Source organism: Sapajus apella, unplaced genomic scaffold (assembly GCF_009761245.1).
Source record: "Sapajus apella isolate SASKATOON/1434 unplaced genomic scaffold, GSC_monkey_1.0 scaffold21, whole genome shotgun sequence".
Lineage (NCBI taxonomy): Eukaryota > Metazoa > Chordata > Mammalia > Primates > Cebidae > Sapajus > Sapajus apella.
In genome coordinates this window covers 19,717,152-19,734,552 of record NW_022436961.1, presented here as the reverse complement: position 1 = coordinate 19,734,552, position 17,401 = coordinate 19,717,152, and the positions used below count along the sequence as shown (strand labels likewise).

General features: G+C 35.7%; 1 protein-coding gene across 5 annotated transcripts in view; it reads right to left on the bottom strand.

The window, feature by feature from the left end:
- MICU3 (mitochondrial calcium uptake family member 3) overlaps positions 1-17,401 on the bottom strand; it is a 94,912-nt gene that overhangs the window by 56,871 nt on the left and 20,640 nt on the right. For all 5 annotated transcript variants that reach the window (XR_004272002.1, XM_032288356.1, XM_032288354.1 and 2 more), the window contains exon 2: positions 1,365-1,518. Coding sequence is in view for 4 of the 5 variants with exons in the window: in XM_032288356.1 (XP_032144247.1) it covers positions 1,365-1,518 (154 nt within the window). In the remaining variant the exon portion in view is untranslated. The remainder of the gene's footprint in view (positions 1-1,364; positions 1,519-17,401) is intronic.

Below are 17,401 nucleotides of genomic sequence, written 5' to 3'. Positions count from 1 at the left end.
CTTGGCTTCTGTGACTACATACCCTTATGATTTTCTTCCTATGTCTCTGGCCACTCCTATGTCTCCTTTTGAAGCTCATTCTTTCAACGCCCTTTGTCCATTCATCTTTTAAAGAACAGAAATTCCTCAAGGCCCAGTCTTTGGTTATCTATATTCTCATTCTATACAGCTTTCCTAAGCAATGTCATTCATATACATCGTATTAGTTAGCAATCATGCAAAGATGAATCCTAAATACGTACTTGTATCTCTCCCTTGATATCCAGTGGAAATAATCCCAAGAATCAAAAATTCATTAAAAGCTAATCTGTCAAGTAGCCAATATGCCAAGTTATTAAGGATTTATTTTAAGGGTCATTTTTGCCATATCACTGACTCTGGAGAAAAAAATGGCTCTAATTGTTTTAGTTTAAGTATTTGTGTGACAGTTTCAAGCACATATAGGTTAAACAAATGATTATTTGGCTTACTGATTTTTAGTGAGTTATCTTTCAGTGAACTTAAATGAATTATTAAAAAAAATCCTACTGTAACCTTTTACATATCCAAAGTGTCTCAAATAGATCATGACCAAAATTGAAACTGTGATTTTTCTCCTCAAACCTGGTCCCTACTGCCATCCACCCAGGTAAGCCAGCCAGAAACCCTTAGTCCTCATTACTCTTGACCACCATCTGTAGAGGCTTTTGAAGCCTAAACTATCACTAGCCAATTGTGATACAGTATCAAAGAAAACTATCCATAATTATCTATTAAAATATTTTTTTTTTACTACCTATATCTGTGAGGTAGCTTTTCTTCATATACTTAATGGAAAACAACATATTGTAACAGATCAAATAAAAAAGCACATGTGAGAATACAGCTGTCTTCTGTTAAGTTAGATATTAAGAGATTTGTAAGAATTTACATACTGCCAAAAAGTTTGAGAACCATTGGTCTAATGCATGAAAAGGTCAGAAATAATTAAACTATTAATATATTAACACTACAGGAGCTATGACAAATTTAGAAGAAATACAGGTAGAATTCTTGCCCAGGGCTAACCTCAAAGCCAGTTCTCTGAATTACTCTGTTCAGGTTTGATATAAGAATGAATAGGCAGAATATGAGTCTTTTATAAAGAGTATCAAAAGTAAGGTGATGTTATGCTGAGAAAGATAGAGCACAATTGAAAGTTTCTGAAAAGAGAAGAGAGGTAAGAGTTTGGAAGAAATACCAGTTTGATAACATTGAATAGCACAATATTATGTGAAATGCCACATTATTCAGTTCTTCTAAAAATACTTATACTGCTCTATACATTTAAAAGTTAGAGATAAAAAAATATAAAATTATTAAGATAATTTCAAAAGTATACTCACACTTGGGCTCATCTGTTGTAACAGCCAAAATAAAATCATATGGAGTCATGAATAACTGCCCTTCACATTCTACAGAAGCAAATAAACGAAATCGCCTCTCCCGAGATGTGGCATAAAGGTCTAAGTCTTCAGTGTCTGTTCTGCCAATAGCAACCTAAAGTTGAGAAAGCAAATTTCGATCATGTGAATTAATACCTCCTTCTAGAAGATACTTTTAATTATGTTGAAAGTGAATTAACAGAGTAAATGAAGGGTGAGAATATCTTCTGAAAAATGTCAATCACTTTATTAATAAATTATTCACATACATAAAATTAATTAATATTCAAAAGATCCTATAATAAGTATCATTAAGAGCTTAAGGATTTTAAACTGGCACTTTGAAGAAGTGATTTGTGATTTTTTTGGTTTACTTCTTAAGCTTCAGTCTTAGAGAACATTTAATTATGGAGCCACAGGTACCTTTAGAAGGAACACCAGCACCTGCTGAATGTCTACTATGCACTCTTACAGGCTAATGTATTTAATTACAAGTCTATTCACAACAGCCATTATTTTTCTAAAAGAAGAAAGTAAAACCCCAATAGGCCACTTATAATTACCACTAAGGAAACCATTTAGTGGTCATATTTAGATTCAAAGTGAAATTGCTAATTCTAGATCACTAAAGGATAGTGACCATCACTGGTCTGAATTTTACCTAGAATTAAAGTTTGCTGAAAATTAACAGAATTAGAAAGTGTGTTGTATGTGGGGGGAGGGGTCTCTTTTCCTTCATTTCAAGACCTTTCTTTATAGATAATTTTCCACTGTTATTTTCTCTCTGAGGTAACCAGAGCAAATTAATTTTTTTAATAAAAAAATTTATTTTCCTGATTACAGGAGTAATGCATGGCTATTACATGCAACTTAGAAGACAGAATTTTTAAAAATTTGTAAGCATAATTTTATTTTTGGCAAAAAAGTGCGATTTTACCACACAATGCTGTTCAGCAACCTGGTATTTTTCACTTATCAATTATCAGGGCCATTTTTCTATGTCACTAAATATTCTAGTAGTTACTGTATAAAATTGGAAGACAGACTTTAAAAATTTATAGGTATAATTGTTTTTGCTTTCTTTTGGTAAAGAAAATGGGATTATACCATATATATTGTTCAGTAATCTGGCTTTTTTACTTACTAAAACTTCAGGACTATTTTCCTATGTCACTATTCTTATAGAAGACCATTTTTGTTAACTGTATGATATTTCATAGTAAATGTTTATAGTAAAACATAAACAATTCCACATGGTTATTCAGTTAATTTCTAATCTTTTGCTATAACAAAAAATGATACAATGCTGAACCCTGAAAATATCTAGAAGTATCCACAAACAGTTCACAGGATACATTTTTTGAGACAGTCTCACTCTGTCACCCAGGCTGGAGCACAGTGGCAAGACCTCAGCTCACTGCAACCTCTGCCTCCCGAGTTCAGTTCTCCTGCCTAGCCTCCCTTAATCCTAAGGAGTGAAGCTGATTGGTCAAAGAAGTCCTTTTAGTCAAGCTGTCTTCAGGGAGTTATAGCAATTTACATGATTATCAATAATACAAAAATTATATTTTCACTTATTTCATAAAAATTATTTCATGTAAGGAAAAAACTATTTAAATATTTAGTACCTTGAGAAGCCACAGCAAAAACAATCCATAGAAACTTTTAGCAAGAATACTACTTTATTTCTAAGTTACACCTTATTAAATGAAAAGCCAGGCAAATGATTAATCTTTTTCATCATTCTGAAGACTAAGACTTCTCAAAACATTACAGTAGCAGTTAAGTAAAAACTGAAAAAAAGTTTCACTCCCCACTTTTAACGGTGTAAGAAATGGAATTTGTGGTGTCTGTCTTTAAGGAACGAATACCAATCTATACGGAAAGACTGAATGCTAGTTGGAGAGACAAAAGGCACAGAGAAAGGGAATGGGTTAAATGCAAGCAAACAGAAGAAAGGCAGTAGAGGGTGAGCTTAAAAGAAGGTTTCAGGAAAAATTACAAATTTTAACGCCAGAAAAGATATGAAAATTTGGGGTTTCTACAGCATATCTGAAAGACGGTCATAATCTTCCTGAGCAGAGGATTGACATTAATGGAAAAGTGTGGTAAAAGTATGGCATGCTAATGATTTCTGACTGCCAGACTAAAGCCCTGGAGCTGAATTTGACAATAAACAAATGGTCTTAGGAGTTGCTGAAGTGGAGCAATGACTCAAAGAAAATGGTGCTTTAGAAAGACAAAGCAGCCTAATACTAAAGACAAGTTGGCTCAGCAGTATACATTGATAACAACTGCCCAGGTATCCACAGGTACTGGGAAATTGTTTTGGCTCTGCCGTGGGTGAGACAGGAGATACTGAACAACTCACGGGTAAAAATGAGCAATAATCTCCCTGAATAATCCTCGGGGATCAGAATACCATGTTAGTCCCCTTGCACACACATATCCCAGGGGTTTCTTCCTCCTCTCAAGGTGGGAAACCAATCTTATCTGTAACTAGAGTTGACTTTTCTGCCTTTTTCTTGCTAGGCCATTTCCCTGGGTCTAGGTGACATCAATCAACCATGATTTCTCACCAGTGAATTTCATGGAGGATCACTCAGCCTGGAGCTCCCACTGTTTATGCACCCTTATCTGAAGCATGCCTTGGTCTAACATTCTGCGCCCCAAGTTTCTGCCTATAACATCTATATTTGCTCTGACGTAATCCAGACTTGATCTGTGGCTTCTGTCTCTACCTGGTGTTGCCACTACTGCTCCTGATATGCCTGTTTTCTCATCAAACTTTCTGTCCTTAAGCATAGTCTATCAATGCCCCAGCTTACCAAACCTGTCTGACCACTGCAGCTGGGAATATGATCCACCTTACATATAAGCTAATGCTGGCAGCCCCTCCTCCTCCTTTACCTCTTCTAACAATCAATTAACAAAGCCTGTAGTCCTCTCTCTAATTTCCCACATCAAAACCACTGCCACCACCTTTGTTCAGGAACTCATTATTACTTCCCTACGGTTTTATAGTAATGGCCTGTGATTGTTACTTCTAATCCATCCTATGCCGAAGTGGGAAAAAATAAGAACTATAGAAAAGATTGCATTCTTTAACCCCCTGAGTAAGGATATGAGAAGAAATCTCACCAAGCAGAGTTGAAGGTTGTCATTAAAACTCCACTGTATGAATCCACTCCTGTTGTCTTAGCAATGGTATTAGGTGGGGGTTTGATAATGTTATTAGGTGGGTGCCCACATTTCTATTTAGCACCATTTTAAAAGAAGATCAGGAAGGAGTTTGGAAAGGGTTTGTGCCTCAGGCAAAATATATATATATATGTCCTGAAAGGAAAGACTATGTATAAAAGAGATAACCAGAGGCCTGGTGCTTAAAGGGGGTTCCCAGTATGGCCAACTCATTGCTTCCTCCATTGTCTCTGCTCAATTTAGTATAGTGAAGCACACAGTCTAATAAAACACATGAAGACCGCTCAGATGAAAAAGGGACTGGTAAAAAGTATGTAACGGCCAGGCGTGGTTGCTCATGCCTGTAATCACAGCACTTTGGGAGGCCAAGGCAAGAGGATCACTTGAGGTCAGGAGTTCCAGACCGGCCTGGTCAACATGGTGAAACCTCATCTCTACTAAAAATACAAAAATTGGCTGGGTATGGTGGCGCATGCCTGTAATTCCCAGCTACCTGGGAGGCTGAGACAGGAAAATCACTTGAAACCTGTAAGGCAGAGTCTGCAGTGAGTCGAGATCACACCACTGCACTCCAGTCTGGGTGACACAGCAAGACTCTGTCTCCAAAAAAAAAAAAAAAAAAAGTAAATAACAATTTCCCTATGATAACCCAGTAAACTGGTCTGATCCCAGAATAGTCTACTTATCCTCAACTAGGAGAACTCAGCTCATCTGATTGGAGAATGAGATGGGATGGAGAGCAGGACAGAAAACCAATACTTGGGTTGGTTTTTAAGTTCTCTATTCTCTTCTACCGACTTATTTGTCTCTTCCTACTCAAATAGCATATTGTTTTAATGACTATATCTTTTGAATATGTTTTGACATTAAGTAAAACAAGACTGTACCTGTCAATCTTTTTTGTTGAGATGGAGAGTCGCTCTGTCTCCAGGATGGAGTGCAGTGGCATAATCTTGGCTCACTGCAACCTCCGCACCCCCCAACTCCAGTTTTAAGTGATTCTCCTGCCTCAGTCTCCCAAGTAGGTGGGACTACAGGTGCACTACCATGCCCAGCTAATTTTTGTATTTTTAGTAGAGACAGGGTTTCGCCATGTTGGCCAGGATGGTCTCAGTCTCTTGACCTCATGATCCACCTGCCTTAGCCTCCCAAAGTGCTGGGATTACAGGTGTGAGCCACTGCACCTGGCCACTGTCAATCTTTTAAAAAATATTTGTGATGACTGATATGTAATGTAGAAATCAGTGTATCAAGTTCTATTTTAAAAATGCTACTGGTATTTTGTTTGAGATGATATTAAATTTTGGGAGAATTGATAGTCTCACAACATTGAATTTTCCAACCTAGGAACACAGATGTCTACTTATTCAAGTCCTCACCTATGTCTTGCAATAAAATTTTGTAGTTTTCTTCACATAAATTAAAAAAAAATTTTTGGTAGAGTTACCCCTAAGCATTTCATAGTTTGTGTAATTTGAACAAGGAATGAGACCTTTTATTTCTATTACATTTTCAATTGGTTATTTCTTATGTGTGGGAAGGCTATTAACTTTGGTATATTTGCTTCATATCCAACTATCTTATTAAATTCCTTCACTAATCCTAACTTTTTTTCTCAGATTTTCTAAGTGGATAATCACAAATTCTTTCAAAATGGCCACAGTTGTAGCTTCTCTTTTTCAACATTTATATCTCATTTTCATTGCCTTAATTGCTAGAGGTGTAGGTCTATAAAAATAATGTTAAATATTATCGTAATGTTAAGCACGCTTGACTTTTTCTATGTTTTGAAGAGAATGCTTCCAATGAATTGCCAATAAAAGCAATGTCTGCTGTTAGTTTTGATAATTATCGTCTACCTTGTATCAGGAATGGGTATTCATCTGGTCTCGTTTGTTCTCTGAAAATGAGTTTAGAGTTAGAATGGTCCTTAGAGATCATTTGGTCCTCTTGCTTCTTCACCTTTTTACCAGAATAGAAACATAAATATTAGTCCTCAAACAAACATTTAAAATGTGTTGGGTGAGTAGAAGCATAAATAGAAATCCCCAAACAAAAACTCAAACTATATTGGACAAAACTCTATTATTTGCATTATCTTTTAAACCTGTATAGTTTCTAAGATGAATATTTAACATCAACAAATGACTTAATGGAAATTCATTCACTCATTCAACAGGTATTTGTTGTGTGTCTACTACATACAAATAAATTATTGTAAAACAATTAGTCAACTGGAAGATTATCGACATAAACTAAAACTCTTTTCGGAGAAAAATAAATAAATAAGCTTGGTTTAATCATGTTCTGCCTACATACACCTAACTACTTTCAAACACTTAGAGAATCCATCTGCTTTTTTCTCCAGAGTTTATCAATAGACTGTTTACTTAGAGAATGCTCTAATGGCATAAGATGAATAATTTATCATTTGTTACTGTGATACAGTTCTGACCAAGCTAAACTTCAGAGTGCATAGGAGGCTGACTTGCAGCAGTCCATGAAGTTCTGCTGAACATACCTGATCTACTGGAACCTCTGAGAAAGAGGTGGCAGCTGGCCAGCAGACTATCAAAGCATCACAAGGAACTCAGACCTTTAAGAGATTTAGCTTTGCTTCTGAGTTTTCCAAAGTTCAAAAAATCCCAAACTCTTTAAAGCTTTAACATCACTATTATGAACAGTCAAGAAAAAAAAAAAAACCAACAATAAAGGTGGAACATGACATCAAACCAGCTTATTAAACCTCTTGTGAGTCTTGGTTGCTTACAAACGACAATGATCTTGTAACATGTTAATGTTCTGGACCTTTTAAAAAACAAATATAGCCATTTCACTGGAGCACAATGAATCTGTGGTTCCGCAACAAGGAGTGTATCCTTAGGTTACTAGGAATAGGTTTCATTGGCTGATCTATTTCATTTTAAATACCTTTTTTGCTTACTTAGACCAATATAATATCTTTTAAACGTTAATTACTACTTTAAAAATCCTATAATCAACAAAAACATCTTTCATTACTATGTACTATTTCAGTAAATGGTACTTTTGGCATCACAAATTGCCAATTAGTAAAAACTCATCAATAAGTATAATATGTCAAAGGTCAATATGGCACTTTGGGAGGCTTAGGTGCGTGATCACCTGAGGTCAGGAGTTCAAGACCGGCCTGGCCAACATGGTGAAACCCCATCTCTACTAAAAATACAAAAAAATTAGCCCGGTATGGTGGTGGGCACCAGTAATCTCTGCTGCTCAGGAAGCTGAGGCAGGAGGATCACTTGAACCCAGGAGGCACAGGTTGCAGTGAGCTGAGATGGTGCCATTGCACTTCAGCCTAGGCAAAAAGAGCAAAACTTTTTCTCAGGGAAAAAAAAAAAAAGAAAGAAAAAAAATTCAGTAGGGAAAGCTAACATGTAAGCCAAGAAAATCCGAATTATATAAATTCAGTTGTTAAAACATTAATTGCTAAACTGAAAATCATTACCATCAATTCTGTATTACACACTTGGAAACATATGAGGAGACCATTTGTGAATTGGTAGGGAAAAGACTTAAAGGAACATAGAAGAAAGGATTTATATAAGAAAAATTCTTAATTTCTATAGATTACGGTCAATCTAATTTCAATAGATGACAGTCAAACTTAAAAACATATATTTGGGAAGTGACAATCTTTAAACTTAAGATTTAAAGAGAAAACCCTTAAGCTTATAATGGCTACAAAGAGAAACACAGCCTTTCTAAGAAGCTGAAAGATAGGAGAAGCAAAGATGGAGCTGAAGACTGAACTAGCTTAGATTCTAAGAAATAATCTCCCCAAAGTAAACACACAAAACAAAATTTCCATGTTCCATCTTTCCTGGAGATGCCTCTTTTTCTTTCTTATTTTTTAGAGACAGAGTCTGTGTTCTGTCAGGTGAAATCTTTTCTCTGCATGTCTTTCTTTGGAGTTTATTTTAGTTTCAGCAGCAGGCCTATTGAAGAAGCTCTTAAATACAGAAATAATGGAACATTTAAGTTTTTCTTAGGCAATAAACAGCAAACCCATTCATGGAGGTTATCTTATTCTAGCCTATTAATCATAAGTTATAGCTGATTATCAACGTTAAAAATTTGCGTAATTAAAAATTCTTATTGAATATAATTAATATTGTTTAAACCTTGAATTCCTGTTTTCACATGAGTTTTGGAACCAAACCTATTCCAAGTTGGAGGTAACCACATACTCTCAGGCCAGAGATCTGGGTGTTGCCAGTTATATTCTGGAAACAAGAACTGAGTTCCTGATTTGCTCCTTATCCTTAGAACCAATCCATTCTTGACTTCCCAATATCCATACCTGGGTTCCTGTTAACCTGTGCTTGAGATGTCCTCATACTGCACAGGTTACCTCTGGAAGTGCAGTACATGCTTACTTACCCACAATAGCACTTGGGTTAGGCTGCTTCTTACCAGATCTCCTTAATGCTTGTTTCTAAACTCTGTTTAGAGCTCAGCTAGTTATCAACACATTCACTGGTTATTTACTGATAGAACTTCATAAAATCAACTAAGCTAAAGTCTAAAATTAGCCAAAGTCTAGGCTTAACCTGTGGACAGAAACAAGAATGAGTCTAATTTCCATCTGAGCTTAGGAAAAACTCCAGAAACTGTAATGGTCTCCACTATGGCCAGCTCCAGTAATATTTTAGATCTACTTCAGTTCCCTGCTTAGCTTTGCAATTTCTTTGGCGACGAGCCCAATACCTTTCCAGTTATTGCCAAGGGAATGAATCCATGGTGTTCCATATCAAATGGAACATGTGATTCTTTTACTCAGACTCTCAGGAAGGCCACCTGACAGAAAACTGCTACCATACCCTCTCTACTGTATAAGCTACTGCTCCTAATTGATCATAATGAATCACATCCCTTGTGATAGCACACCTTATACTCTGACCACACAGCTTCCCTGAGAGACAACACAGTATCTGGATAAATCTTAGCAATTTCCTTTACATATCCCTATTATATCACTTATGCTCCTTTCCTCCATTCACACCAGGTTGCAATTATCTGTTTATGTATTTGTCTCTTCCATTCAATCATGAAGTCCTTGAGCTATAAGCTCTTGCTTTTATAGCCCCAGTGGATACCACAGTACCTGACACATATAAGAGGCTCAGTACCTGGTTGCTTTGTGAATAAATGAATGCTTGTGGCTGAAGAGATAATTGGGAACTGGGTAATAAGCAACCAAAGGGATATTGGGTCTTGGCCAGAGAGAAGTTAAGGACAACCAGAAGAAAGTTTTCTGATTCCAAAGTAGGCCCTTAGTCTGAAATATTAAAAGAGAATCTAAAGCTTTGGTGAGAAAAACATCACATTATAACATAGAAATCTATCTTTTAAAAGTTATTCAAATATGTCATCTTTAATGTTGGTTACTGTTTTAAGTTTAGCTAATGCAATAAGAAGGCATATGGGGTTTGTTTTCACTTTTATTGCTTATTATTTTAATAGAGTAAAAAGTCTGGTTAAAATGTACCTCTTAAGCAGAGATGCAGACAAAAGCAACTGTGGACTAGATCTTGAAGTTTGGAATACTTAATTCTCAGGCACCCCTCCAAAGTAATTGCAACATATAAAAACTGTGGGTTTTTTTTTTTTCATATTTAGATTTTATAAGAACTTTCTATGTGCTTTTTTTTTTTTTTTGAGACAGGGTCTTGCTCTGTCACCCAGGCTGGAGTGTAGTAGCGCAATCATGGCTTACTGCAACATTTACCTCCTGGGCTCAAGGGACCCTCCCACCTCAGCCTCCCAAGTAGCTGGCACCACAGGTGCAGGCCACCATGCACCACTACGCCCAGCTAATTTTTTCTGTTTTTTGAAGAGACAGGATTTTACCATGATACCCAGGCTGGTCTCGAACTCTCAAGCGCAAGCAGTCTCCTGCCTCAATCTCCCAAAGTGCTGAGATATGTTGAGCCACTGTGCCTGGCCCTTTAAAATTTTTAAGTAACTACCTTGCTAGTTACTATCTTGCTAGGAGCTGCATAATACTTCAGTTGGTTTCTTTCAGTTACACATGATCAATTATTTTCTAGAACAAAGAGTAATTTCTGGTTTCCTAATATCTTTCTTAAAAGGAGTCATAAAATTCACAAATTCTTCTAAGTTTGACTAGAGTAATAACAGGAACCAACAGACAGTATATCTGGTGATAATTTTATCAGTATACACATTAGGGAAGGCAAAATAGGGAGAATACAGCTTTTCAAATGTGAATTAATACTGGGAGTTCTAACGTAAGAGAAGGCAGTTGGTTATGTTGGAGAAAAAGAAAAACATAAATGTAACTTGGAAGAGGCTCAAATGAGTAAGACTGCAACAAAGCACCCTACTTGGAAGACTTCAGGAATGGGCAGCAGTGGAGGGAACAAGAAGCCAGACAGGAAAGGTATGGGAGATGCAGCATATGATTCATTTGGCACAATCCTAAACCAAGTTCAAGACCCAGACTGCGGACCTCAGCCAAGAACAGAGGAGGTTGAAGCAGCAGGCAAATGAACTATTCAAAGAAGAGAGAAGTAGATAAGAGGGGCCTGGATTCAGTAAGAAGCAATGTAGTCCTTGGGGAACTGGCATAAGGTCACTGGGATCTTTTAAGTGACCTTCTAAAGTAAGAATCTGAAACAGGGGATTGGGATATAAGACTGGGGCTGTCACAGGGATCCATCAGTTACATTAATAATGTCCAAGTGGCCAATTCGCTATCAATCTAAAGCTCCTTATATTCTGCAGGTCTTATAGTGTGTGTGGTGAGGTTGAACCTACAGGCAGGCAGTTAGGTGAACTTCCACACTAGGAGAACTTAAGACATGTCTAGCTGACAGTTAATTCACCTTTATCCAAAAACAATCATCTCCCTTCTCAATGATAATGACCTTTACCAATTAATTGCTTCCCTGCTGTATTAGACAGGTAGGCTAACTTCCTCAAATGTAATGGCTCCAACACAACACAAGTCTGTTTATTTCTTTCTCACATAAGAGTCCAGAGAGAACACGCTAGGACTGGGGTTGGGAGTGGGATCCAGGGAGATGATGACTGTCATTATCAACCAAGGGAGAGGGAAATAAAGTATGAAAGAAGTTCATGTGAGAAGCTTTTATAGGCCAGTCCTGGAAGTGGTATAAATCACTTCTGCTCACCTTTAGCTGAAGAGGACTTAGTCACACAGCCACACTTAAGTGCAAGGAATGATGGAAAATGAAGAAGAGCTGGACTTGTATACCCTAAGTATTATGGAAAAGGAATAGAAATTGTGGTCAACAGTTTGCAGTCTCTGTCATACCAACTTTGGGTGACAATATAGGGGACTCAGGGAATATAAAAGACTAAAAACAAAAAACATTAGAATTAAGTTTAGGAAAGACTTGGAGAGACTCAGTTTCAAAACAAACCACATATATAGATTTAAAAGCCTCATGGGAGGTAACACTTCTAAATCACCTTCACCAATGTTTCAGGAAACACTAAACTGCTGTGATTCACTTAGGTTGACAGTTCTAAGTGAATTTTTTTTATTTTATCCTTTGCAGACTGTATCTCTCTTTCTAAATTCTTAGACATAGCCACAATAGGCTTGAAATTTAATGTTATTTGCATTTGTACTCTCTCCCTGGCTTTGTTTCTCCAAATTTGGCAAAATGCTTCTGTAACTCTGATCTTTTCTCAAAACACAGCAGTGAGATTAAGAAAATATTTGCGGCTGGGCGCGGTGGCTCAAGCCTGTAATCCCAGCCCTTTGGGAGGCTGAGGCAGGCCGATCAGGAGGTCAGGAGACTGAGACCATCCTGGCTAACATGGTGAAACCCTGTCTCTACTAAAAATACAAAAATTAGCTGGGCATGCTGGCAGCTGCCTGTAATCTCAGCTATTTGAGAGGCTGAGGCAGAGACTGCACCACTGCACTCCAGCCTGGTGACAGAGCAAGGCTCCATCTCAAAAAAAAAAAGAAAAAGAAAAGAAAATATTTGGGTCTGGTCCTCAGTCCTTGAATGTTGAGGGATACTACGTGTAAACAAATGCTTTTTGCTCTGCCTCCACAAACCTACCCACATTATCTATGGGATACTGAATAGTAAGTACTATTACTGTCTTATGGTTTAATTTACAAAAACTGACTCAACTATCTATAGCTAACAAGATCATGGTCTTAACATTTTCACTCTATAATTATAAAACTGAATTATTCCTAAATTTGGTGGCAGATTGCTATACTCAAAGTATCTAACAAAAATAACCAAAACTTCTAAATCTAAAATCTAAGTAACAGAAACAAAATATAAAACTCCCTGCAAAAACACATATGTATATAAACTTAAGTTTTAAATCCCAACAACTTCATTTCTTTCATTCATATAGTGAAATCCATTCTGAAAATAAAATATAATCATCAAACTTCAAAATAATGAAACCTTGGCATGTATGATTTTGTCAAATATTACCTATTAAATGTAATATTATAATTTCTTGGCTTTATAATATTCTAACTAGATATGTAAAACTTTTCATAGTCCTATTTTTCACAGAATAGGAAAATACAGATATTGTAAAGTTCAAGATAAGGTATCCCTACAGTATTTTTAGATGTGGCAAATTTTGCTGAAATGGAATTTTTTTCTATCAAAAAAAGATCTTGCAAAGCTCCTGCAGAAAACTGCACAAGCACAGACCACAGATTTGGCACATGACTTATTTGTAAGTGTGAGGCCACACAGGAGAAACACAAAATCACAGAACTCGAGAGCTAGAAGATAAATGAAATTTGCCATTTCATGTTACTCCTTCTAGGAAATTATGCTTTACGCCTTCTAGGAAATTATTTTTTGGTAATTGCTTGACACCCTTTTCACATTTGCTAAAAACATTTAGGGAATCTTCTTCTTTCTACCTCTAGAAAGCTCTATTTTTTTCTGTTTTACTGAGAAATTGTGAGCTATTTGAGAATTTATGTGGAAATAATAAAAATATACATGATTTCTTCATAAAAATTAAGTAATGATTCTTTTTAGGTAACTATGTGGATGCTCTAAACTAAGATGAGAAGCTTAAAAAATGATAAAAGTTGCATTTTAAAATTACCTCATCTTTCCAAGAGAAATAAAAATATTGTGTCAATACAATTATCTTCTCTGGAATTTCCAAACTCAGACCTTTGCAACTAGTACTTAGATGTTACTTGTTAATGTAGTGAAGCTAGGGCCTTCAGGCAACAGAGTACATCATTATCCTTCCTACAAAAAACAGAAAGCAAAGGTTCACTGCCAAGGCACAGGCTCACGTTACTTCAGGTCAGCAATTCGAAAATTTACTCTGTGGTAAGGTCTAGTTTTCCCAGGGAGGTAAGATTAAATGCCAGATAAAGGATTCACTACTTGACAATTAGAGAAACTTATGCCTACTAGCTGATAATACCCTAAAGAGGCAATTGAAAACAATTATGTCAATTATCTGAACTGCATAATACCTTACACTGCACAATACCTTGCCTTTTAGCAACCATGAAACAGAAATGAGATGAAAGAAGAAAAAATTAAAATAATTTGTATTAATGGAAATTATTTAGATTACCCATCTTTATTAGTTTCTTTAACACACATTTGTTTTACAGTAAATCAAATTGAAAAATTTAAAAATAAAGAGTGATTTTAAAATGTATTAATTTCACCTAGAAAATTAAGCACTGGTATTAGGATTTACCTCATGTTAGCAAATGTACCAACATTTTTATAAAACATAAAAGTAAATAATCTTGCAAATTTATGTTTCTACTCAACATTATCTGGGCAAGAATCTTATGGACTTGCACGGGATTCTATTCAAGTAGCTAAAAATGATGTTCATGGAAGTATTACATTTGGTTTTCCCAAAGGGCTTCAGGCTTATTTAAAGGCATCTTGAAGATAAAAGACATAGGATTTTCTTTGCTTGCTGGGTGGTCGAAAGGTTAAACCTGAAAGTCCCAGTGTGGGAAAATCCCAAAGTACTCTAAGTGAAATGTTTTGATGCTTAGTAAATGTGTCTGTGTGGAAATACACACAGCTGAAGACAAGCCAATAGTGTTTTCCTGGCTGAGATCAAAGTTTTTAAAAGTTGCTAGATAAAGCAACTGACCATTTATGATTTTTAAGGCCTCTAATTGTTCAATTATAGTTACCAGGCTATGGAAAGGGTTGAGTGGGGGTTGGGGAAATGAGGACAGATTGGTTAATGAGTATAAATATAATAAGATATAAGAAATAAATTCTAGAGTTCAATAGCACAGTAGGGTGAATATAGTTAATAATAAAATATCATATATTTCAAAATAGCTAGAAGAGAAGATTTGAAATGTTCTTGACACAAAGAAATGATAAATGTTCAAGGGGATGGATAACCTAAATACCTTTATTTGATCATTACACACTGTATGCATGTATCAAAATATCACACCCCATAAATACACACAAAGATTATGTATCATATTTTAAAACACAAAAAATGTTCAAGTCTCGTATTATTATAGTATCTTACACTATAGGGTTCTTTACAAGTTTAATAAATATTTTCACATACATTATCTCATTATTTGACTGAAAGATAATATAAATGAAACTCTTTCTCTCTAGAGGCAGTATAGCATAGTGGTTCTGTGTGTAGACCTCATCGTTTCCTGCCTATTTAAAGACTTTGCTTTAGCAATACTGCCCTAGCCCTGTCAAGTTATTTTTTCCTCTTCCACTGTATACTTCTCATCAACATACACACGTTGCTATTCCTCCCACCTTAGAAAGCGTCCCGTCCCACGTCTTTATTTAGCTACCTTTACTCTCCTTCCTGCCATTTCTCTCCTTCCCTTTACAGCAAGGCTACTGGAGAGTGCTGTCTACATTTCCTCTCATTCTCTTTTGATCTTACTCCAGTAAGGCTCTCCCTTCTACCATGCCATCAAAGCTGTTTGTCAAGGTCATCAATGACCTCCTTGTTGCTAAATCCAAAGGTCACTTCTCAGTTTTCATCTTACAGCATCTGACACAGTTGTTGGCTCATTTCCCCTTGAAATAATTTATTTTCTGTTTCTAAGATTTCACTCTCTTGCTTTTCCTCCTACCCCTCTGGGTATCCCTTTCGGTATTTTTGCTGGTACATCCCAACTATATATTGCCCTCGGGCCAATCCTTGGACCTCTTTTCCTTTTTTAAATCTACAATTACCTGCTTGATGATCTCATCTAGCCTTCAAATACTGTAAATATGCTGATAAATCCAAAATTTGTCTCCTGCATTCCACAACATAAATTCCACAAAGGCAGGAATTTTTTGTTTACACAGTACCTAGAAGAGTTTTTGGCTTGCATCAGGCTCTCAAATATTTGCTGAATACAAATGAATGAGTGAATGTGGTTATAGAGCTTACTAAGCTTACTATAATTGTTAAATGATGATTTCTTCAAAAATTAAAATATAACAAAATTAAAACATATTATAAAACCAATACCTATGTGGTACTAATACTGTAGTCAGTTTTGGAAAAATATGAGGTGGGGAGGCCCATGTAATAAAACATGTTCAATGAACTGTCTTTTTTGGAATAAAAAATTTTCTGATACTGAGTTTTCCTCAAATTTCAGTTGTACATATATTAAAAACTGGGTAAATGTATGTGTAACCAATTGAAGACCAGAAACAGGATGCATTACTTTTAAACTACTAGAGGGAGAGAAATAATAAGAAAGAGGACAAATCTAATGTCAGGTGATAAAGAAGTAATACATGCTCGTAATAATACAGCAAAAATAAATCCAAACATGTTCTCAATCACAATATATAGGATAGCTTTCAACTCCTCCACTGAAAAACAGCAACTCTTCTACTGTGTTTTTTAAGAAGTTGTAAAAATGTCCCCTACAAGAGTCACAGTTAAACATTACCCAGAGTGCTCAAAAATACATGTAATTAAGAGTCAAAAGCATTAAATGGGACAAAGAAAAACTCACCAAAAAAGATATTACACACATGAACCAAATAGCTTAAAATCACATAATGGAAAAAATGTTAGAGAATGGCAATGAAAATTTATCAATTCACAATCATGGCTGAGACCTGAATAGATCTCAGCTAGAAATGGACAGATGAAATAGAGAAACCAAGTAAGAAAAAGGATCTGAGTAACAAACTAAGGTGCTTGTTAACTTTGTCTTTAATAAACAGGGACTATGTAAAGCGACCATTTATCAATCTTTACAAAAATATCAATAAAAATGGAAATTATACCAGTTTAATGAAATATTAATAAAGTAGTATATTTTACTGTAGTAAATCAACTAGAAGTACATGTATCAATATGTATAAATTTCCTAAATATAATAGAAAATAATACATATACATTATAGAAGGGCATATTATTTTTAAAATTTACAAAAATGTGTGTATTGTTCAGGGATACAGCACTTGTAAGAAAACTGCTCATTACTTATTACATGTAGAAGTAAATCTTAGCTGAAAAATAATTTTTTAAAGTTTCTATTAAAATTTAATAGCTATGGACCCAGCAATTTAACATCTGAATGTACTTAAGATCCCTGGAGAGTCACCGCCGCATGTTTCCAATAGTGAAAAAATAGAAACAATCAAAATTTCCAGCAGCAGGACAATGGTTAAATAAATTATGGCACACCCATGGAATAGTTTGTGACCACGAAAAGGGGTATGGTAGACCTAGAGGTGGTACCATACGCATAGGGTGAAAAAAGCAGGTTGTAGAAA